Here is a 23,414-nt window from a genome sequence, read left to right on the forward strand (position 1 = left end):
TAATCCGTCCCAAGACAGCCTGACTCCCACAGGGAAAGAAGCCATGGCTTTATTTGCACTGTGGGAACGCTATTACGTTCACAATCCCCTCCCAGGCACGGGGTGAGGGGTGATGGGCGTGGGAATCCCAGCAAACACCTTGGAGGGGGCATCGTCCCCATCTGTTTCGCGCTTCCCCATCTTTTCCGTGTGGTCCCCCACCAGGGTCAAGCACTAATACGTAGTGAAGGCAGGAAAAGGTGTGTGTGTAGGGGGGGTGAGAGTTCCCTTTAGGGGAGGGAAGGGAGGGTTGTAGCACCAAGAGCCCCTCCCCCCACGACGTCCCTGAAAAGGGGACTAAAATAACATCCTGGGGCCTATCTGGCAGGGGCTCCACTTAAATATGGACTGATGGTGGGCCGAGAGGCTGTGCCCCAGCAGTCTAAAATTCGGACCACCAGCTGCGGGGAGCCTGAGGTGGGGGGAGCAGGCTGGGCTTTCAATCCAGGGCAGGTGAGTGGAGGACAGAAAGGCCTCGGAGTGGACGCCTTCTGGGAGAAGCAGGGATGGAAGGCGGTTTTTGGTCTGCAGAGGATCCTTCTTAAAGAAAGGGGTGTAGCAGGAACTGGGGGGAGGGGCTGAGGGGGTCCAGCTGAGGAAGTAGGAGGTGTGTCTCCCCCCTGAGCCCCCAGTGGTGCCAAGACCTGAGGACACCATGGGGTGGAGGGTCCCCGCCTGGCTGGGCAAGAGGAAGCAGGGCAAGGAAATGACTGTTAGTCATTTCAACCAAGTGGCCGCTCACTTATGAGGGGTCCTGCTCAGAATCACGGATCAGACGGGTTAGGCCTGGGGGTGTGTCTCTGTGTGTTTGAGTGATTCTGTAGGTGGTCTCTCCTGAGAATGTCAGCTCCATGAGGGCATATAGAGGTGTCTGTTTTGCTCTCTGCTGTAATCCCCAGTGCCTAGAAGGAGCCCTGAACATAGTAGGTGCTCAAACAAATTTTTGAATGAATGATGCATGGATGGATGCTTCTGTGTGTGTGTGTGTGTGTGTGTGTGTGTGTGTGTGTGTGTGTGTGTGTATTAGTGTCGAATGATGTGCTAAGTGTACGTGAGGGTAGAGGTGTGAAGGGTGGGCAGAGAAGCCTTGCCCCTCCCCTGGTCCCCACTGTCTGGCAGTGGGGGGCAGAGGGACCCCCATCCTTGCAGCTGGGAGAGTGGGCAGGCAGGGTGCACGGGCCAGGGTGGGAATGTGCGTGCAGCCATCCAGAGCTGGGGAGCCACAGCAGGGCAAGAGGGAGGAAGGGCCGGCAGGCAGCGGCTGGCTCACTCAGCGGAGCCCTTGTGGCGCCGCTTGGAAGGTGGCACCAGGCGGCGGGGCAGGTTGGTGGGCAGCCCGTGGCCCTCGAGCTTGGCCTCGATGAGGTGGCTGGCCAGGGCGAACTCCTCGTCGTCCAGCATGCCATCTCGGTCAACATCGCTCAGCTTCCAGATGCGGCCCAGCACAGAGTTGGGGAGCTTGGTACCCACCATCCAGGTCTTGGCCTTGGTGCCGCTCAGCTTGCCATCGGACGGTGCCAGGTTATAGAAGATCTCATCATATTTGGACTTGTCCTTGGTCACCACCCACTCAGCCTCATCATCCGAGCCCTCCTCACCGTCCTCCAGGGCCTCGTCAGGCCCCCGCTCTATGAAGGGGCCCATGTGGGTGCCCTCGAAAGCGCCCCCCTGCACGCCCACATCCGTGCTTTCCAGCTCCTCCTGCCGGAGCAGGGGCATGAGCTTGGCGATGTTGTGGGTCAGCATCTCATCCAGCGCCTCCAGCAGCTTCGGCTTCAACGAGTGGAACTTGGTGAAGTCGTGAGCCATCAGCAGCTCCTGTGGGGAGGGGAACACAGAGAAGTCAGGGGGCACCATCCCGAAGCCCCCCAGCCCCGTGCTGGCTCCGGGCAGCTCTTGACAGAGAGGTGCAGAAGTATTTGATTATCTGAACACCCCAATCCACTTGGGTACCCACCACTCAGAAGAGACTTGGGCAGCAAGGTCCCACGGTGCCCCCCACCCCACCCAGTGCCGGGCATGACCCCAGAATCCCTGGACAGTAGGGAGAGCAGGGGCCTTTCACCAGCTGGTAGAGAAGGATTTCAACATTTTGACATCAGCCCACGGCTTTACCAGAGCACACCCATCAGCCCTCAGTCCTGCCCACCCTCTACGGTACCCCAGCTGCCCAGTCAGCATCCCCACCATTATGCAAGTTGAGAAAATGCAATTCCTGCCACCCTGCTGGCTCTGTTACCCCACCACACAGAAAGGGCTAAGCGGCTTGCTCCATATTTGGAGGTTAGGTTTGGGATGGACAGGTCATCAGGAGATCCTGGGACTACCCCCCACCCCCGGGGCAAGAAGTCATCTGGTACTAGAGCCGCTGCAGGGCTGGGTTTGTGGTCACGCTGCTTCTCACACGTGCAGCTGTTAAAGCGATTGCCCCAGAAGAGTTGCAGCAAAGACCAATCCATATCGCAGCACCACATTAATTTCCAGAGCCAAGGCAGAGAGCTCCACTGATCATGACCATAAAGAGATGGGGGTGTGATTAATGGTGATGAGTAGGGAGGACTCCAGGGCCAGGCTGCCCAGGTTCCAACCCAGCTCTGCCACTTGGGAGCTGTGTGTCCTCAGTCAAGTGACTTGACCTCTCTGGTTTCCCTGTCAGTTTCCAGATGTGTAAAACAGGTTGAGAACTAGCACTCCCGTCACTGGAAGGTGGGAAAGGCAAAATGAATTCATCTGGATGAAGTGCCCAATAAATGTCAGTGTAATATTCACAGCTGCTCTTTATCTAGCCCAGTGGCTCTCAACCAGGGATGACGGTGTCCCCCGGGGGACAGTGGGCAATATCTGGAGACATTTTTTTTTTTTTTTTTTTTGCGGTACGCGGGCCTCTCACTGCTGTGGCCTCTCCTGTTGCGGAGCACAGGCTCCAGATGCGCAGACTCAGCGGCCATGGCTCACGGGCCCAGCCACTCCGCGGCATGTGGAATCTTCCCGGACCGGGGCACGAACCCGTGTCCCCTGCATTGGCAGGCGGACTGTTAACCACTGCGCCACCAGGGAAGCCCCTGGAGACATTTTTGATTGTCACAACTCGGGGGTGCTACTGGCATCTAGTGAACAGAGGCCAGGGATACTGCTAAACAGCCTGCAATGCACAGGACACCCCCTACAAGGAAGAATTATCTGGGCCCAAATGTCAGGAGTGTGGAGGCTGAGAAACCTTGATTCGGCCCAAACTCTGTGCCAGACACTGTCTAAGGACGTCGCGAACACTGGCCAATTAAGCATCCAAGGTAGATACTATCAGGATGCCGATTTTCCAGCTGAAGAAACTGAGGCTCAGAAAAGTTAAGTGACTTGACCAGGTTCACAGAGCTAGTCAGTGACCAAGGGGAAATTCACTCTGTTATACTTGTTCAGTATTGAACTAGAAATATCTAAGACCTAAAGGTCACAGGCTTTCAGTATCAGCCTAACACAACCTCAAAACAGAGCCTGGGCCAGGGGCGCTAGTCCTTGCCTCCATGCCTGAGCCTGGACCTCTGTCCCCACGTCCATTTGTCACTCCTGCCCTGCCCACCTCCTGCGGCTCTTCATTTACCCCACACTGCCACACCCAGACTCAGTGCTTCCCCTGACACTGGTTAATCCTAGGCCTGGACATGTGAGGAGCCTCCGGTTATCCCCTAATATCCATCTTCCTTTCTTCCTCAGTATGGAATCCCTGAACGTTACCTGGGTATCTGGCCACCTAGAGAAAAGACTACACTTCCCAGCTTCCCTTGCAGCAGCTGTGGCCATGTGACTAAGTTCTAGCCAATTGGATGTCAGCACGAGTTGCACATGCAACTCTAGAATTGCCCTGTTCAATGCAGTAGCCACATGTGGTTATTTAAATTTAAATTAGTTAAAACTAAAACCTAAACTTTCAGTTTTAATGTGGCTAATGGCTACCACATTGGACAGCACGGCATAGAAAGTCACCATAGAAAGTACTATTGGACAGCACTGTTCTAGTAAGTGTTTTTAAAGAGAGAGACTGTACCATTAGCTTCCCCTCCCGCACCGCTCCTCCCCCTCTTCTTTCTGGCTGGAATGCAGACACAATGGCTGGGGTTTCCACAGCCATTTTGTACCATGATGGGGTTCTTGGGACTGGAGGCCAGACTTGGAGGAGAATTAAGACAGAAGGAGACTGGGTCCCTGGCTCTGTAAAGCACCAAACCAGCCCTGGACCATATTCCAGGACATTTATGAAGGAGAGAAATAAACTTCTATCCTAACGAAGCCACAGTTGCTTTGGGTTTGCTGTTCACTCCCTTAATTCACAAAACCACGCTCCCACAGAATCATTTGTGGGAAGTGCTTTCAGGAACCTGCCATCCATCCCTCTAATTTTCAAGGTCCCATCCCGGAGCCCATGGAAGCCAACCTTCCCATCACATCACCCCTGATGCCTTGCTCCTGGGCGGCCTCCCACCTGCATCTTCTGGCAGTCCGGGAAGTCGCCGGGAGATATGTGATGCTCCAGCTGAATCTTGGCAAAGATGACAGGCAACTTGAGGATCAGCTGCTTCTTCTTGTTCTCCTTCCCAAACACAGAGGGCATCTCCTTCTTCAGGTAGCTGATGATGTAGGTGTGAACCTGTGGGGAGGAGAGTTCTCACCTAAGCCTGCCTCACGGTCACCTGCAGGGCTCGTTAAAACACGGGTTGCCCGGAGTTTCTGATTCACTAGGTCTGGGGTGGGGCCTGAGAATATGCATTTCTAACAATTACAGGTGAGCTGCTGCTGCCGTGGGTACAAGGGCTTCCCATCTCTTCTAGGTACTCTCAGCCCCTCCCGTGGCATAAACATCCCTCCATGTCCACTGCCAAATCTACATACCAGCCCTGCCCTCTCCCTGGAGCTCAAGACTCAGAGCTGATTGCCTTGTCAACATTCCTGGACAGCTCCGTCTTAGGACGCCCGCAATGGAATTCAGGTCCAGCTCCCAGAGCCGTGCCACTCTCAGCTGTGCCCATCTCGGGAGACAAACGGCACCTCCACCTCTCCCTACCCAGTGGAGCCCAGGAATCTGAAAATCATTCCTGATTTGATTCTCTCTCCTCACTGGCCACATCTATTTCATCAGCGAGCCGTTTTAACTCCTAAATCTCTCTTCTACTTTTCCATTTCTCTGCACCTCAGTTGCTGCACCCCCAATCCCAGCAATCCCATCTTTTGCCTGGGGGGACACACCAGTCACCCCACTGGACTCCTGGCTTTTCCTCTGGCCCCTCCAGCCCCTCCAATCCTTCCCCCATGAAGTAGCAGCTGGAGGGTCGTTTTTGTTTCGTTTTGTTTTGCTGTTTTAAGGAACAAGTGCGGCACCATGAGACACTGCTACTATGTATCAATTTGTTTCTTATCCAAGTGCAAAATTCCTCCCACAGCTGATAAGGCCCTACTGCAGCAATTCTCAAAGCGTGGCCCGGGGTCCCCGAGACCCTTTCAGGGGTTTTCAGACTCAAAACTATTTTCATAAGAATATTAAGGTGTTGTGTGTCTTTTTACTCTCATTTCCTCCCCAGTGGACAGTCGAGTTTTTTTTTTTTTTTTTTTTTTTTGCGGTACGCGGGCCTCTCACTGTTGTGGCCTCTCCCGTTGCGGAGCACAGGCTCCGGACGCGCAGGCTCAGCGGCCATGGCTCACGGGCCCAGCCGCTCCACGGCATGTGGGATCTTCCCGGAACGGGGCACGAACCCGTGTCCCCTGCATCAGCAGGCGGACTCTCAACCACTGCGCCACTAGGGAAGCCCGACAGTCGAGTTTTTAAAGGCTAAAAGATATCGCAATTGACTGCAGAAACAAATGCACAAATCCAGAGGTCTCCTCTGAAGCCAGACATTAAGGAGATTTGCAAACATGTAAAACAGGGCCACTGTCCTCCCTAAGTTGGGTTTTTTTTGGGGGTTTGGAAAACAGTTAATTTTCATACAACATCTGTTACTTAGGTTAACAGGTAGTAGATTTTTTCTTGCTATTTTAAATGATCTTACAATGTTAATTATTATCAATATCTGTTCACTAGTATACTTCGACATGATCAAAATGTATAGGTAACATTTATAATAAGTGTTACTTATTAATAAGGATATAAGTATTGTTTGGGAATTCCCTGGCGGTACAGTGGTTAGGACTCCGTGCTCTCACTGCTGAGGGCACAGGTCTGATCCCTGGTCGGGGAACTAGGATCTCACAAGCCACGCGGCACGGCCGAAAAAAAAAATTATATAAGTATTGTTGGTTAATTAATATTATGAGAGAAATGAATATGAAACGTTTTCTCAGTATTAACTTACTGGTTTTTTTTGTTTTTTGTTTTTTGTTTTTGGATGTAACGCGAAGCTTGTGGGATCTTAGTTCCCCGATAAGGGGTTGAATCCAGGCCATGGCAGTGAAAGTGCTGAGTCCTAGTCACTGGACCGCCAGGGAATACCCTCAGTTTTAACTTCTAATATGGTTAATATAGAAAGATTTAATCCGTGTACATACAAACTCTTGGGGGGCCTCAATAATTTTTAAGAGTGTAATGAGGGCCTGAAACTGCTCTACACGACTTGGCTCCTCCCACTTCATGCAACTTTATCTCCCTCCATCTGCTCCAGCTTCCTCACCTGCTGTCCTTTTTTTAATCAGCATGCCAACCACTTTCCTACCTCAGGGCCTTTGCACGTGCTACTCCCCACCTGGAACTCTGCCCTAGTCTCCCAACAACTGGCTCCTTCAGCTTCCTTTTGATGTCACCTCCTCACAGAGGCCATCCTATGGGAAGCAGGTGCCACAAGCACCACCATCCAATTCCTTTCTACCTTTACTTTTATTGTTTCATTCACAGCACTTATCACAATTCATCATTATTTCATTTATCTGTGAGTTTACTTATTCTGTCTCCTTCCATCAGAATGTGAGCTTCAGGAGGGCTGGGACCTTGTCTGTTCGCTCTGTCCCCAGCGTCGGTACAGTGTGCAGAGAAAAGACTCAAGAAATATTTGTGGAATAAACCAATGAACTTGAGAACCTTTGAGCCACGATCTCATAAGTTATCGAAAAGCAAACAAGGAGGGGACTTCCCTGGTGGTCCAGGGGCTGAGACTCTGCACTCCCAATGCAGGGTGCCCGGGTTCGATCCTTGGTCAGGGAACTAGAGCCCACATGCTGCAACTAAAAGATCCCACGCGCCGCATCTGAAGATCCCGCACGCCGCAACGAAGATCCCTCACGCCGCAACTAAGACCTGCCGCAGCCAAATAAATAAATAAATATTTTTATAAAAAAAAGAAAGGAGAGAAAGAAAAGAGCATTCATATGTCCTATTTTTAATAAGAAGCTCAATAATTAAATGGATAGGCTTAAATAAAAATAGAATATATCTGGAAAAAGACACAAGAAACTACTCACGGGGGTTGCCTGCAAGGAAGAGGACCTGAGAGCCATTGGGGTCAGAGGTGGGAGGGGGCACGTTTGACAGAACATGAGTGCTTTCCCATGAGATGGTCTTAAATGTTCAATTAAAAGCACTCGTTAAAAAGTCCTTTTAGTGAAGAACCTAGATGCAGGACAGGAATAAAGACGCAGATATGAAGACGTAGGACTTGAGGACACGGGGAGGGGGAAAGGGTAAGCTGGGATGAAGTGAGACAGTGGCATGGACATATATACACTGCCAAATGTAAAATAGAGAGCTAGTGGGGAGCGGCTGCATCGCACAGGGAGATCAGCTCGGTGCCGTGTGACCACCTAGAGGGGTGGGATAGGGAGGGTGGGAGGGAGACGCAAGAAGGATGAGATATGGGAACATATGTATATGTATAGCTGATTCACTTTGTTATAAAGCATAAACTAGCACACCATTGTAAAGCAATTATACTCCAATAAAGATGTTAAAAAAAAAAGTCCTTTTAATGAGTCATAGGTTTAGAATGCTAAACATTTTGGTGGCACCTTGGCTGGCTCTGAATCCTCATCTCCCATCTCCACCACCCTGGGCTCCTTGTTCAAGCACGTCCCGGCCTCAGGGCCTTTGCGCTTGCTGTTCCCTCTGCCTGGGTATGGTCTCCCCCAGATCTCCACTCTGCTCACCCCTTCCCCTCCTTCAGGCCTCTGCTCAAATATCGCCTACTCCAGGAGACCCTCCCCAGTGACCCTAAAATAGCCTCTCACCATTCTCTCTGCTTCATTTTTCTTCATAATCCTTCTTACATACAATATAATATTAGAGATCAATTTGTTTAACAACCACTTCCCAATTAAAAAGCAATTCTACAAGAAAAGAAACTTTATCTGGTTTCGTTCCCTGCTCTATCCCCAGGACCTAGAACAGTGCAGGAGCACATTGTAGGTGCTCAATAATTGTTTGTTGAATTAATGCTATCGAGTCACCTCAGCGAGCTCGGTATGAAGGTTCACGGCATCCTGGTCTCCTTAGAATCAGAACCTCCCAAGACCCTGGCCTCAAGTGTCACAGCACAGTGAAATCGCCCTTTCTAGCAGCAGCTACCACTTCAACCAAAGGGCAGAGCCAGAGGACTCATCCACATCGGACACTGGGACAGACAGGGAAACTGAGGCACAGAGGGGTAGTTACCAAGAGTGCGGAAAGGCCTTGTACTGTTGGGGGAGAGCATATGGGGAGGTAAACGGTGTGTGCTGTTGTTTGATGGCTGGACCAAGTGTGGCAGAATCACACGTGGGGGATGAGCGGGTGACACGGGGCAGGGGAGAAGCAACAAGGCTTGGTCATTGTAGACCCTGTGTCTTGATTGGCACTGGGGAGCCATAGATGGATTTGCAGGAGGAAGGGGAAGGAGTGGTCTGCAGGTCTGAGAAGGCCAATCAGGGCAGGGGTGTGGCCAGGCCGGTGGGTGGGGCCTGCGAGAGCGGGCCAACGGGGAGAGGGGACGGGGCCTAAGGGCGGCTCCTCGGGAACCCAGAAGACAGGAGGAGGCCAGGCACTAATGGCTTTTCCAGAGAGGAAGCCGCGGAAGGTGCCAGGAAGAGATAACGTGGGTGGGCGGGGAGGGCCGGGGCGCGGGTCCCGGACTCCGGGGTTTGTCTGGGTTTCCGGAGCCACCTCCTGCGTGGCGGGGGCACCAGGTGTCCGGCCCCACCCCACCCCTGGGTCCCACGGACCCTGGGCTCCCCCTCCCGCTGCTGTCTGCTTCCCCGAGGGATCTGGGGGACCGGGGTCCGTAGGGGAAGAGGGTGACCCAGGGGGAGACTGAGGGAGGGAGGACTGAGAGAGGGAGAATGGAGAAAGAGAGAGAGAAAAGAGAATGAATGAGGGAAGAGAAGAGGAAAAAAAGAGAGACAATAAGGGAGAGAGAGAAACTGAGAAAGAGGTAGAAATGAGATGTAGAGAGAGACACACACAGAGAGAGACAGAAAGACAGACGGAAACAGTCCAGGGCCTGGGCAGAGGACGAGAGAAAGGTGGATTCTGGAGCCCTCAGGAGCCGACCACACTGGGCGGCTCCCTCCCAAGGATTCCTGGGGTGGGGGTGGGGCTCTGACTCACCCCCTCTCTGCAGCTCCTTAAACCAACACCTCAGGCTCCTCCATCCCCCATAACCTTCCAGGCCTCTCTGCCTGCCCAGCTTCCTGCCCCACCTCCACCCTGGCAGGCAGCCTCCCCTGTGAATGTTCCATTCGTCCTCCAAAACGCTCTTAAACCAGTGCTCTGCCCTCCCAGTCCCGGAGGCCCTGTCCTGATCCAGGCTCCCCCTTGATCCTCAATCCCCAGCCTCCTCCCTGGTCTGGGAGCCGAGTCTCACTGCCCTTGCATCCACCCTCCAGAAGGCAGCTAGAGTTTGACCCTGTCCCTCCCCTGCTCTGAAACCTTCCATGGCTCCCCGGTGCCCTCAGGACAAAGCACAAGTTCCAGGCCACAGCCCTGGGTGATCTCTCACCCACCCCACCCCACCCCTGTCCCTAGCCTCAGATTCAGTTACTCCCACTGTCTACACTGGCTGCAACACTGACATTTTTTCCTCTTCCTTGAGCTGGCCATGTTCTCATCTCCAGTCCACGCACTTGCTGGTCCTGCTTTCTAGAATCTCTTCCCCTCTTTGTCCTCCTCATCCTCCAGTTTGCAGCTCAGATGCCCTCTCCTCCAAGAAGCCCTCCTGGATTTCCCCTGGGCTCCCCAGTCTCAGCCCTGACCACGTTGGATGGTCACTGTCTGCGGATGGGGTGGTCTTCTCCCCTGGACTGCCTTGGTCACTGCTGTATTCCCAGCACCACCCAGCACAGGGCCAGGCACAGCAGGAGAACTTTCTCAGATTAGAGAACTTAACTAATCAGAGAGTTGATGCCAGGGACCAGCAGTCACGTAGAGGAGGATCAGAGGAAAGGCAAGAGCTGCCGCTGCCTCCCCAGCCCCGGTTACTGCTCAGCCAGCCCCCCATTACTGCTCACCCGCACCAGCCGGGCCCTCTTCACCAGATCGTTGAGCTTGCGTAATGCGGCGTGGCGCGGCAGGCCCTGGATGTCGCGGAAGAGGTCCTGCTCCTCCAGCTCGAAGAGGCGCCGGTTGTCAGGTACCAGGAGGGGCTGGGACCAGAAGGAACCGATGTAGACGCGCAGCACCTCGGGCGTGCCCACCACCTTGCCCAGCGCCCACATGAGCGCCCCGTAGACGCGCATCAGCTGCTGCGTCTCCACCATGTCGGCCTTGTTGAGCACCACACGGATCTTGTCCTCATGGCCTCGCAGGGCGCCGATGGCCTCCGAGAACTCGTCTGAGATCTCCAGCTTGTGAGCATCGAAGAGTAGGATGATGAGGTCCACGCGCTCGGCGAACCAGCGCAGCACTGCCGGGAAGTCGTAGCCTAGGGGGAGGGGGTGGTACATGGGCGCCAGGGGCAGAGGTCAGCACCCGAGCCTTCAGCCACTGGGATGCAGCCATTCCTTTGGACTCAAGTTAGACTGTACCGGATGTTCAGATTGTTAACCTTCGAAATTTTTGTCTATGAGAAACAGCTGAGGCCCCAAGAGTGCCCCACCGCTCTGTCTCCACAGCCTTCAGAATTTCCCCCATCACTCTGGCCCCCGTCTCTCAAGCCATCTACTACAGGCGACAATCACACCCTCCCCTTTTTCATTCATTCTTTGGGCAGATATTAGCAGCGGGCATTGGCCCAGTTATTGAAACACTCAAGTGTTCCTAATAGACTCCCTGTGCTTCTATGGACAACCCACCACCCCTACCCCCCGCAAGGCCCCCGAGTGCCTCCATCACCCCAGCCCCTCCCCAGGATCCGTCAGATCTCCCCACCATCCAGCAACTAAAGATTTCACTCGGGCCCTGGTTATGCTCTTGCCATAGCAGGTGTTAAATATTTTACATTTATTCACAACATTTACTGAGTCTTCTGCGTGCCAGGCCCTGTCCTGGGCACTGGGGGTCCCACAGAGAACACTCAGACAAGGTCCTTGCCTTCGTGGGGCACCCATCCCAACAGCTGGCTCCTGGGTCCATTCATTCATCCCTTTCACCTTTCATTTCCTCACTCACTCATTCATTCACGCTGTTTGCTTTTTTGCTTGTTCGCTCATTCATTCATCAACAAGTGACGCTTGGGAGAGAGGAGCAGTTGAGACCCCCCGACCTGGCAGTTGGGAAGACCCACGTTTGAATCCCGGCTCTGCCCCCATCAGCTAGGTGACCTTAAGCAAGCAGGTAACCTCTCTGAACCTCTGTTTCCTCCTCAGTAAAATGGAAATCATCATAGGACCTACCTCCTAGAACTGTGTGAAGATTAAAAGAATACACACGAGGGGACTTCCCTGGTGGCCCAGTGGTTAAGACTCCTTGCTTCCAATGCAGGTGGCGCGGGTTCGATCCCTGGTGGGGGAACTAAGATCCCACATGCCGCACGGCCAAATAAATAAGTAAAATTTAAAAAAAAATTTTAAGTAATACACATGAGCTAAGATATATAAAGAGCTTCAACAGTGCCTGGCACTGAACTATACACTTAAAATGAGTGAGCTTTAGGCATGTAAATTATACCACAATAAAACTCTTATAAAAAAAATGGTGCTAGGCGCATGGTAAGCACTCAACAAACACTTCTCATGACGCCTGTGAGACACCGCTGGGGGTGTCATCCAGGAGCCATGCCCAGAGCCGCCTGCTCTGTGCTGGGGACACAGTGTGGCTCAGGCAGCCCCAGGTCCGTCCTTACTGGGCTCACAGTCCAGAGTGGTCAGGCTGGGGTGCAGCAGCCCAGAGGGGAGCGCCTGACCCAGCCTGGGTGGTCAGGGAGGGCTTCCAGGAGGAGGGAACAGAGTGGCAACCTGGGGGATGAGGAGTTAACTGGCAGGACAGGGAGCCATCGCTGATTCACCTGAAGTCACCTCATGCCCTTCCCGATTCAACTTATTGAATCTTCAAAACGACCCCAGGAGACAGGCACCCTTATGACCCCTATTTTCCAAAAGGGGAAACTGAGGAACAGAGAGGTTAAGGGATTTACTCCAGATACGCAGGTAGGAAGCAACAGAGCAGCAGCCCCGTGGGCCTCCACGCTCTGCTGGGGAGCTGGTGCCAGGCCAATCCTGCATGGGAGGAAGCAGCCTCCTGCAGCCACTGGGGACTGGATGGGATGGGGTGGGCGTGGGTGACACTGTTTTGCGGGGAGAAAGGGCCGGGTCACCAGAGGGACAGCAGCTGGGGCCCCCCCTCCCTCCCCAATGTCTACACAAACACACACAGCGGCCCGGCTTTGGAAAGTGTGTCTCATGCAGGGAGGGACAGAGGGAGGGAGGTTGAGTCAGCGCGGGAACGGGAGACGTGGCAGAGAGGCACCCGGGGGCGCACAACGACAGCCTTGCGGAGGAAAAGCAGTCATCGTGGGCACTTCCATAGCACCTAGTGTGTGCCAAATACTGCTCTAAGTGCTTCACACATTTCGACATTTAAATTGAACCCTCAGGGCAACCTATGAGGCTGATACTATCACGTTCCCGCTTTACAGATGAGAAAACTGAGGCATGAGAGGTTAAGTGGCTCAGCCAAGGTCCCACAGTTTAGAAGGAGCAGAGGCCAGATGTGAACCCCGCCAGAAGGCTCCACTATGCTGCAGTCACACACGTGTGGCCTTCACAGATATCCCAGGCAGAGGCCGTATGCTCCACCAGTGCACACACGCGTGCACTCCGGAGCGTACACCTGGACACCATCAGAGCCGCACACTACAAGAAGCACACTCCCAAACGCAGCCCCGCTCACAGTCTGGAACCGACACAGATATCCGTGGCCACGCGACCGCAGAGACGTGTGAGACCCGCACAGAGAAACAGCGGCAGGCACACGCAAGCACACGCACCAAAGTAGAGACACAGTCACGTATAGTTACACAAAAGATACACTCGCACGCACACACAAGGGCGCAGCCGCACACAGGTACCGTCCCAAGCACAGCCCTGACACCTCAGAGTCACACCCACAATTACACACTTTCCCAGACACACACTACATGATCCGCACAGAAAAGTTCCCTTGCCCAACACGCTCACACACACATTTCACAATACAACCACCTATGGAGACACCACCAGTCACTGTCCCACACAATCCCACAAAGCCCCCCGGAGTCCCTCAGAGCTGCACACAAAGTCACACCCTGCCACAATCGCGGGCACAAACTCCCAGACGCCCACGCACACGCACACACATCCTTACAGACAGATGGACGGACTCTCCTCTTCCCCTACCTCTGCTGAAAGGGAAGGAGACCCTGTTCTCTGTTCTTCCCCACTTCCTTTGGGCTCCCACCCTGCACCCCTGCCCTGGCTTGGAGGCCTCCCTCCCCTCCGACTCTCCCAGGCCCCAGCCCCAAGCTCCCCCCACCACCCCCGCCCACAGCCTCTCTTCCGGGGAACAGGCGCCTCCTGGGCAGCAGCCAGGGCCTCCCGAACCGTCCGCGCCCTCCCCCCGGGGCCCAGCCTCCTTGCCTCCCTGCAGTGGCCTCCCACTCCCCTCTGCCCCACACTGCAGCCTCCTTTGCCCCAGTTTCTGGCCTCCGAGGCCTTGTGGGACAGGGGTGGAAGGGGACAGAAATGCTGGGTGGAATGAGGGTGGGGGCCGGGCTCCCTCGGAGGTCCCGCTGGAATTCACCCCCACCCCTCTACGCTCCCCCTGCACAGCTGTTTACAAATTCCAGGCCGCCCTTGGCGCCCGCCCAGATTCCCCTTCCCAGGTCCTCCTCAGCCCCATCTGGGGCCCAGACACAGAGCCAAGAGCTCACACGGGCCCAGGGCCTGCCTGCCCGGCTCGGCCTCCTCGCTGGGTCTCCTGTCTCTCTGTATCTCTGCCTCGCCCTCTGAATCTCTGTCCATCTTTGACTTTGTGTATCTCTCTCTGTCTCTCTTGATCTCTCCCCCTCCATCCTCCAGACCCACCCAGATATGCAACTGCAGCCCGTTCGCACGTGTTCACCCACACGCCTCCCCCACCCTTCAACGTGTGCCAACATGGAGGAATCACAGCCTTCCACCAGCTCCCTTCTGCTACCCCACCAGCTCAGGGCCCGCGGACACAGGCCCAAGTCCTAGCAGAGACCCTGGGACCCTCCCCGCTCAGACCCAAAAGTCCAGGCCCCCAGCCCCTCCCCCCTCAGACCCAGAGATCCGGGCCTCACTCACCGCGGCTCACTCTCTGTTTGGCCCCCGACAGGATGCCTGGGGTGTCGATGATACTAATGCTCTCCAGGACCTGATTGGGGAGCTGGGCGCACATGAACCTGGGGTAGAGGGAAGGTCAGGGGTCAGTGCAGGGAGGGGCGGGAGGAGAGGACACATAAGAAGGGAACCCGGGACTGCACCGAGGAGAATCAGGTTCAGGGATGGTTATCCCCATTTTCCAGATGAGGATAGGAGAGAAACAGAGAGGTTAAGTCACTTGCCCAAGGCCACCCAGCTAGACAGCGGTTGAACCCATGCGTCCCTGGCTTAACTGCTCCCCTAGAGAAGGCAGGAAGAGGAAGGATCTAGTAGAGAGAAGGGAATTGGGGCTGAAAAGGAGAGAAACACAGGCAGGGATGGGGCAGGGTTGGGGGGCCAGGGACAGGAAGATGCACTCCTGGCTCTTGGCTGCACACCTGTTGAGGAAGGTGTTCCCAAAGGGGTTGAGTTTGCGGAAGGGTTTGTCTGGGTCAACGACGAGGGCGTTGCCAGGCACGGTGCCCTCGGTGTCACCATGCATGACGGCCACGAAGCAGTCGGTGGTGGGCTCGGGCCCGACCCGGGAGCCGGGCACCTCCTGCTCCAGCAGGTACTGGATGAAGCTGGTCTTGCCCGTGCTGTACTGGCCGGCCACCAGCACCATGGGCTTGCCGTCAAAGTCAGCATCCTCCAGGGCTGGTGAATGGAAGGCCCCGAAGCGGTAGTGCTCCTCGAGAGGCAGCAGCTTTTCACGGTACAGCTCCTTGAGGGCTGAGGTCACCGTGCGGATGGCCTCGGGCTGCTGACCCCGAGCCCCGCCCCGCTTCAGCCAGCTGAACATGGTGGCTGCACACTGCCTGCTGAGCTCGCTGATGGAGATGCACGGGGGGAGAGCTACCTGTGGGAGGAGAGGATGTTGATGGGGGACTGCCTGGAGGAAGAGGTGGAGAAGAAAGGGAGCCAGGAGGTCGAATAGATGGAGAAAGACGGTGGTGGAATGGGTAGGGAAGAGGAGCTTCTTAGAGCACTGTTGGTGGATGGCAGGAGTTGATGGCTGAAGGAGGAAGAAGGTGATTATTCCAGCTGGAGGAAGAGAAACAGAGTAACAATGGCATGATTGAAGAAGGGGGATTGATGGTGGAAGACCAAGAGATAAACAAAGGGAACGATGCAGAAGCCGATTGGAAGAAGCGTATTCCTTCATCTTTTTCTTTCTCCTCCACCCCTCCCATGATTTTGCACATTTTCACTGAAATCACACCATGTGTCAAGAGCTATGGATGCAAAAATACTTCAGAGACCAGCCCCCCCCTCCCCCCACACAGTCAGAGCCTCCAGTGAGGACAGAACCTGGGCACCAAGCAGTCAATGATGCTTGGGAAATGCCGGGCAAGTGGACTCGTAGGCACCAGAGGGGGACGTGGTGAGCCAACCACAGGATTGCGAAAGCTCTGGCTGGGCTGACTTTTGAGCTGCTCCCTAAAGAGTGGGCATGACAAGGGCATTTAGGCAGAGAGGGTGGGGGATATCATGACCTGGAGCTGTGGAACGGATGGACAGAGTGGCTGGACACATGGGCACAAGGATGAGAAACGAGTCTGAACTACTGCCTGGGTCCCCCCAGATCATGATGGGGCTTGGGCATTCACAAGAATGTAACATTTATGATCAATGCATGCCAGACACTGCTCTAACTCATTTAATCTTCACAAAAACCTTGTCAGGTAGGGCTATTATTATCCCCACTTTTCTGACAAGGGAATGTAGGTTCAAGAAGATAGCAATAACTTGCCCGAGATCACTTTGCTACAAAGTGCTCAAGCTGGGACTCCAGGCAACCTGACCGCAGATCCTGCACTCCTATCATAGGTCTAAGGAGTTAGGGAGAGAAATAATTACCAACCCAGCAGCAGTGAGCACTTGCAGCACCCAGACCGTGTTCTCTACATTTCCTTACTATCCTTTCATGCTCTGTAGGATCTGTAGTGATGTCCCCTCTTTCATTCCTGATATCAGTCGTTTGTGTCTGCTTTTTCCTTTTTTTCCCCCTTGATCAGTCTAATTGGATGTTTATAATTGCACTGATCTTTTCACAGAACCAACTTTTCGTCAGATTGGAGTCTCTAAATACCATTTTCCACTAAAAGGGAAACTGAGGCTTCTTGGAGAAATGGCTGATTCTGGGGCTGAGGTGGGGAAAGAACAAGTGAGCCTGGGTCAGACAGTGGGGAAGTGCTCAGACATAGATGGGGCATGTCACAGGGACACAGACTCAGCTTGACAGGACTCCCACTGGCCAAAGATGGGACAGTTTGAACATCAAAAATGACTGCAAATCAGGGGCTTCCCTGGTGGCGCAGTGGTTGAGAGTCCGCCTGCCGATGCAGGGGACACGGGTTCGTAAAGGTATGCCAGAGAGGTAAAGGAGAGGCTGGAGCCAGGACCTGGGATGTTGGCAGAGGGAGGGAGCCCTGGGTGGTGCCCTATGCAGGGAGGGACCTGGGGGACATCTTGGGGAGGACGCTTTGGGGTTGACTGGACAGGCGATCGGGTTGGTGAGATAGGAGAGGAGCTTGTGGGTGGGAGGAGGGACCAAATAGGACAGAGATGGATGAGGGCGGTGGAGGGAGACCCCAAGGAGGGGATCCCCTCTGGCTGAGAGAATGAGGGAGTGGGAGACACTGGGAGGGAGGAGGAGAGTGGGGGACGCTGTTAAGACTGGAAGGGGCTGGGGGGAGTGGGGGAGACAGGGAGGTTTCGGAAGGGAGTGGGGAGACCCGGGAAACCGTTACACAGTGACTGGGGTGGGAACTGAGGGTCTTTGGCGAGCAGGGAAATAACTCAGAGCCAAGGCAGACTCGGGGGCTCCGCGGGCGGAGGCTGGAAGGCGACAGCTGCGGTCGGGGACCACTCACCGATGGGGCGCGCAGGCGGCTGGACCGGGCGGACGAGCTGGGCGGGGGTCCCGCGGGGATTCAAGGCGCCCGCGGATATCCCGGTGCCGGGTTCAAACTCCATCCCTGTCTCCCTTCGTAACGTGGGAATAGTAATAATAAAACAATAACACCAATACTACTAATAATTTATTATCAGTAATAATAATTTTAAAACTTAAACGACTTCATGAAACCCCTCTGCTCACAGCTCTCCTTGGCTCTTCTCTCACTCCAAGTAGAAGCCAAAGCCCTCAGAGTGGCCCACAAGACCCTGAACGATCTGCGGGCTCCCTTTGCCCTCACCTCCTTCTCTCTCCCCTTCGCTCGCTCAGCTCCAGCCACACTGGCCTCTTCGCTGTTCCTCATACAACCTTCCAACTTCAGGGCCTTTGCACTTCTTGTTCCTCCATCTGGAATGCTGTCTCCCCCAGGGATCCAAGTGGCTCCCTCCCTCCCCTCCTTCAGGTCTCCACCCAAATGTCACCTCCTCTGGGAAGCCCTCCCTGATCTCCCACGATTTATCCATTATCGCTGCTTTATTCTTCTCTGCTATCTTTATCACCACTCTACATATTTTACATTTCTCTGCTTCAGCGATGATCTCCCTCACGAGAACATGAGCTCCATGAGAGCAGGGATTTTAGACTGTCAGCAAGAGGAATCGCTGATGTCCTCACAACTTCGGTTGTTTTGGAATTTCTAGGGATTGTTCACTCATCGCTGATTAGACCCACAGCTAATCGTGAGCTGATACACCAGCCCCTATTACCATGTCACAAACTTGTGGATTAAAAAAAAAAAATTTTTTTTTATTTGGCCGTGCGTCATGTGGGATCTTAGTCCCCCAACCAGGGATCGAACCGGGGCCCCCTGCAGTGGAAGCGTGGAGTCTTAACCACTGGACCGCCAGGAAAGTACCAGACTTGTGGATTTTTCAAAATATACGGATGGGACTTCCCTGGTGGCACAGTGGTTAGGAATACGCCTTCACGGACTTCCCTGGTGAAGCGGTAGTTAAGAATCCACCTGCCAATGCAGGGGACACGGGTTCGAGCCCTGGTCCGGGAAGATCCCACATGCCACAGAGCAACTCAGCCCCTGTGCCACAACTACTGAGCCTGCTGTACTCTAGCGCCCGTGAGCCACAACTACTGAAGCCCGTGTGCCACAACTACTGAAGCCCGCACGTCACAACTACTGAAGCCCATGCACCACAACTACTGACGCCCGCGCGCCTAGAGCCTGTGCTCCTCAACGAAGAGTAGCCCCTGCTCACCGCAACTAGAGAAAGCCCGCGAGCAGCAATGAAGACCCAACGCAGCCCAAAATAAATATAAATAAATAAACTAAAAAAAAAAAAGGTGGAAGAAGGCAGCCAGTGAGCTTGTAGTTCGGACACTGTCAATCTTGGGTTCCAATCCTGCTCTGTGTCCAGGTGATCTGGGCCCTGAGGTAGCCATTCCTGGCCTCTTTTTCCAGATGGCTCAGCTGTAGAAAAGGGACCCCCCAGATGCCCACTCTGCTGCCCCTAGCGTCTAAGAGCAAGTATCTAAGAAGTTTGGTCCCAGGACTTCCCTGGCGGTCCAGTGGTTAAGACTTCGCCTTCCAGTGTAAAGGGTGCGGGCCGGATCCCTGATGGGGGAGCTAAGATCCCACATTGCCTTGCGGCCAAAAAACCAAAACATAAAACAGAAGCAATATTGTTAACAAATTCAATAAAGACTTTAAAAATGGTCCACATGGAAAAAAGAAGTTTGGTCCCAAGGACTAACCGTAGGAGTTGAGATCAGTTTTGGTCTCCTGCCCAGGGGCCCGGGAGGGGGAGCGTCTCTGGCTCCTGCACAGCCGGCCAAGGCTTGCTGTTATATACACCCCTCCCCCCAAGCTGGGTGTGCACAGGGGAAGGTCGCAGGCTCCCAGCCAGACCGCCGGGCTTGCAGCCCAGTCTGACACTTACTGCATCCCTCGGGGCCTCGGTTTCCTCACCTGCGAGGTGGGACTATCAATTCCCACACGGGGGCTTCTGTGAGATACCCCAGGTGAAGGGCTCGGAGCAGTGCCTTGGTAAGTGTTCTGAAAACGTTAGTCATCGTGTTCCTCTGCTCGGGCTGCATGCAGCCAGCCTTTCAGAACTGAGGCCGTGAGCAGGTGGAAATCACTGGCAAACTTCTTTACGCGGCCAGGCCACGTGAGGTCTTCCGGGAGCTTGCAGGGGATTAGAGGATGTTAAGAACTGCCATTCTCCTTCAGTGCTTTATTACGTACGCGGGGGAAGTAGGTCTAGAGCTAGGAAGGGGGGCGGTCCCTCTCCTGGAGATCCCATGTATATGCTCCTCCCCCTCAAACACCCCCAGGGGCCTGAAGAGGAACGGGGAGCATCATCCTAGTTCAGCCGCCGTCACTCCCACTGGCTATGGCAGTCGCCTCCTCGCCATGTCGGTTCCCCACACGGCCGCCAGAGGGCGCCCGGGAAACCTAAAACAGCTCAGCTCTCTGCTCGGAACCCTCCTGGGGCTCCCGCCTCACTCACGGTCAAAGCTGTCATCACTGTGGGGCTCAAGATCCTTCAGGATAGGCCCCGTTTGTTCTCTCTGACCTTACCTCTTGTCTGCACCCCCTTCTTCCCTAGGTTCCAGTCACAGGGCCTCCTCGCTGTTTAACATTCCACCCACGCTCCTGCTTCAGGGCCTTTGCACTGCCTGTTCTCACTGCCTTGGGTGCTCTATCCCTAGATCTCCCCGTGGTTCCCTCCCTTATTTCATGCAGCTCTCTGCTCAAATGTCACCTCCTCAAAGAAGCCTTCCGCTCCTACCTGATCCTGAGGGCCGTCATGTGCAGTTGGGCGGGTTGTTCACTACACAAAGCACTCGCTTGTATGAAGGGGGCTGGACTCCAGGTCACATGCTGCTCTCCAAACTCTAGGAGAAAGGGGTGCCGTTTTCTAGTTCACACAAAGGGGTTCTAGGGGATAGCAGCTGCTTTGTCCACTCCTTCACTCTGTGTCATGGATTGAGTTGTGGCTCCCCAAAAGATACGTCAATATCCTAACCCCTAGTGAATCAGGTATGAATGTGATCTTATTTGGAAATAGGGTCTTTGCAGATGGAATCAAGTTAAGATGAGCTCATACTGGAGTAGGATAGGCTCTAAGCCAATATGACTGGTGTCCTTATAAGACACACTGATGTGCAGGGAAGATGGCTTGGAAGGAGAGACTGGAGTGATGTGGACACAAACCAAGGAACACCTGGGAGGGCCAGAGACTGGAAAAGGTAAGGAAGGATCGATCCTCCCCTAGAGTCTCTAGAGGGACTGTGGCCCTGCTCACACTTTGATTTGAGACTTCTAGCCTCCGGAACTGAGAGAATACATTTCTTTCTTTTAAGCCACCCACCCAATTGGTGGTACTTTGTTATGCCAGCCATGGGAAACTAACACACCCTGCTTGATTTTCCCCACATCTCTGACACTGTACACGTTTACAGTCAATCCTCACTGTGAGCAGGTGCCCTATCTGTGATTGAGTCCACTTGTTAAGATGTCTGTGATGCCACAAACTCGCAGCACTTCCATGGACACGCACAGAGTGGCAAAAACGTTGAGTCGCCAAGGCGGCGCCCTCGTACTGGAAATGAAGTATCCTTTTGGGGGTCTATTTAGTGCCACGTGTCTCACATGTTTTGTGCTTCTGTTGATTTCACTGTTTTATTTTTCATATATATATTTTTTAATTTAATTTTTGGCTGTGTTGGGTCTTCCTTGCTGCGCGCGGGCTTTCTCCAGCTGTGGCGAGCCGGGGCTACTCTTCCTTGCAGCGCGCGGGCTTATTGCCATGGCTTCTCTTGTTGCGGAGCACGGGCTCTAGAGCGCAGGCTCAGTAGTTGTGGCGCGTGGGCTTAGTCGCTCCGCGGCATGTGGGATCTTACCGAACCGTGTGCCCTGCATTGGCAGGTGGATTCTTAACCACCGCGCCACCAGGGAAGTCCTGATTTCTCTGTTTTAAGTGGCCCCCAGGTGTAGTGCTTTGTGCTGTCTCAAGTGCTTGAGCACAAGAAGGCTGGGATGTGCCTCACGGAGAAAACACGGGTTAGAGAAGTTTCACTCAGGCACGAGTTATAGTGCCGTTGGCCGTGAGTTCAATGTTAACGAATCAGCACTATGCATTAGGTGAGGTGTCTTTAAACAGAAACACACACAAAACAAGGCGATGTCTTGACGGCTTGACAAAAACGTGACCAGAGGCTGGCAGGAAGCTAACCCTGTATTTCCCCCCAGGAGCGATGGTTCAGTATTTGCTAATTCCGTGTTCCCAGAGACCACAGAACCTTAGCAGGAATGATACGAATCGCCTGCGTTTGGCTGAACTTTTTCACCGTCTGCCTTCTCCACTACCAAGCTGGCCCTCCCAGGACAGGCACTTGTCTTGTTCAGCTGCACCCCTGTGCCTGGAACAGGGCCTGGCGCCCAGTAGGGGCTCACATGTGTATGTGGACTAAGCCCTCGCAATCCCCCTCCCCACCCACCTGTCGCCCCTACCCCCGGACTCCAAACAAGTCCCCAGAGACCCGAAAGCAAAGGGGGCCGGGGGGGGGGGGCCGTCAGTACAGTTTTAAAAAAAAAGGATCGATTTTTAATTTACAAGAGTTCTAAATGTACAGAATTCTCCTTTAAAAAAATCGTTATACACAATAAATACAGTACAAAAAAATTTATCTTACAGTACTAGTTTTGTCTCCAAGATTTCGAAATCTGGCGTGGGTGGCTGGCGGCAGGAAGAACAGAGGGAAGACTGGCTGGGGATGGGGTGGGAGGAAGACCCCGGTTTCCTGTTTTGGAGGTGCTCGGATTTCAGTCGAGGGACTGGAGGCTTCTCAATCTCTCGTTCTCATTCGAGCGCACACAGAGGGACATAGGACACGGAGCGGGACGCACACACATGGATGGGACACAGCTGCCCGCGGGCACAGCGCTCCCAGCTGGGGGTCCCCGCATGCAGGCTCACGCCGCCCCTCCCGTGCGTTTCCTTTCTCGGCCTGTGGGGGGCGGTGGGGAGAGGCTGAGCGCAGCTCGCAAGGACCTGCCGGCTCTGAGGGCCCTCCACGAAGGGATCCGTGAAGCCACACGGACAGGCCCGGTACCCGGAGACGCGTGAGCAGTGGGGACAGCCAGGAAGCCCTCATCCCTGGCAAAAGCGCACGTGTCCCCCGGTGGGGGGGCGGAGTGTGCAGGAAATGGGAAGAAATAGGAAATGACACACCAGGATTACCCCCTCCTTTGGCAGGGGGGCAGTTTACATTACAGCCCCTCCCCGAAATCCACGACCCCCATCCAACAACCCAGCTGAAGCAGGAGGTGGGGGACGAGGCCTTTGTGACTCAAATAACTTAGGCAAGAAAAACTCAAGGGGTCCCCGGCTCGTGTCCCCCAGGAGGCTGAGGTCGGACGCCCGGCTGCCCCCCTCCCCCCTCCCCGCGGCGTCCCTGCGGAGCGAGGGGACAGGGAAGGGAAGACCAGCCCGGTGTTATCTGTTCAACGTCCTGGCGCCGAGGCCACCGTTGTGACTGGAGGGCGGGTAGGCCTCCGGCCTGTGCAGGGGCGTCGGGGAGGCAGGCGTGACCGCCGCCGGGGCGGCGTGTGGGTACGGGGGAGCGGGCGTCCGGCCGGGGGCCTGTTGGAGGTTCAGGATGCTGTCGATGGCCCTCTGGAGGTGTTCCGTGAGCGTGTCGTCCTGCG

At 54.5% G+C, this 23,414-nt stretch overlaps 2 protein-coding genes across 3 annotated transcripts in view; both read right to left on the bottom strand.

The window, feature by feature from the left end:
* Positions 1–1,030: 1,030 nt before the first annotated feature.
* On the bottom strand, positions 1,031–17,737 carry EHD2 (EH domain containing 2). 2 transcript variants are annotated; one of them, XM_024768834.1, is made up of 6 exons: positions 17,661–17,737; positions 15,183–15,643; positions 14,728–14,825; positions 10,495–10,907; positions 4,517–4,681; positions 1,031–1,857 (listed from the first exon to the last, which is right to left on the bottom strand). In XM_024768834.1, exons 2-6 carry the CDS (start codon positions 15,584–15,586, stop codon positions 1,306–1,308), a joined length of 1,632 nt encoding a protein of 543 aa, XP_024624602.1. In that variant the 5' UTR covers positions 15,587–15,643; positions 17,661–17,737; the 3' UTR covers positions 1,031–1,305. The 2 variants fall into 2 exon arrangements, with proteins under 2 accessions (XP_024624602.1, XP_024624601.1); XM_024768833.1 differs by lacking the exon at positions 17,661–17,737 and having other exon boundaries at positions 15,183–15,657.
* A 4,551-nt stretch (positions 17,738–22,288) lies between these two features.
* The window catches only part of BICRA (BRD4 interacting chromatin remodeling complex associated protein), a gene marked incomplete at its 5' end in the record, with an annotated part of 20,151 nt that continues 19,025 nt past the window's right edge, over positions 22,289–23,414 (bottom strand). Inside the window, one exon of the mRNA XM_024768244.1 lies at positions 22,289–23,409. Within this exon, the coding sequence (XP_024624012.1) occupies positions 23,203–23,409 (207 nt within the window). The remainder of the gene's footprint in view (positions 23,410–23,414) is intronic.

The sequence above is a fragment of the Neophocaena asiaeorientalis genome, unplaced genomic scaffold, assembly GCF_003031525.2.
Source record: "Neophocaena asiaeorientalis asiaeorientalis breed wild unplaced genomic scaffold, Neophocaena_asiaeorientalis_V1.1 scaffold629, whole genome shotgun sequence".
Lineage (NCBI taxonomy): Eukaryota > Metazoa > Chordata > Mammalia > Artiodactyla > Phocoenidae > Neophocaena > Neophocaena asiaeorientalis.

Excerpts from the sequence above, each read along its gene's own strand:
- EHD2 (XM_024768834.1), bottom strand. The coding sequence starts at position 15,586 with ATGTTCAGCTGGCTGAAGCGGGGCGGGGCTCGGGGTCAGCAGCCCGAG. Across the intron at positions 4,682-10,494 it reads AGAGGGCCCGGCTGGTGCGG|GTTCACACCTACATCATCAG; the intron begins GTGAGCAGTAAT and ends TCCTCCCCACAG. Across the intron at positions 1,858-4,516 it reads CGGACTGCCAGAAGATGCAG|GAGCTGCTGATGGCTCACGA; the intron begins GTGGGAGGCCGC and ends CCCTCCCCACAG.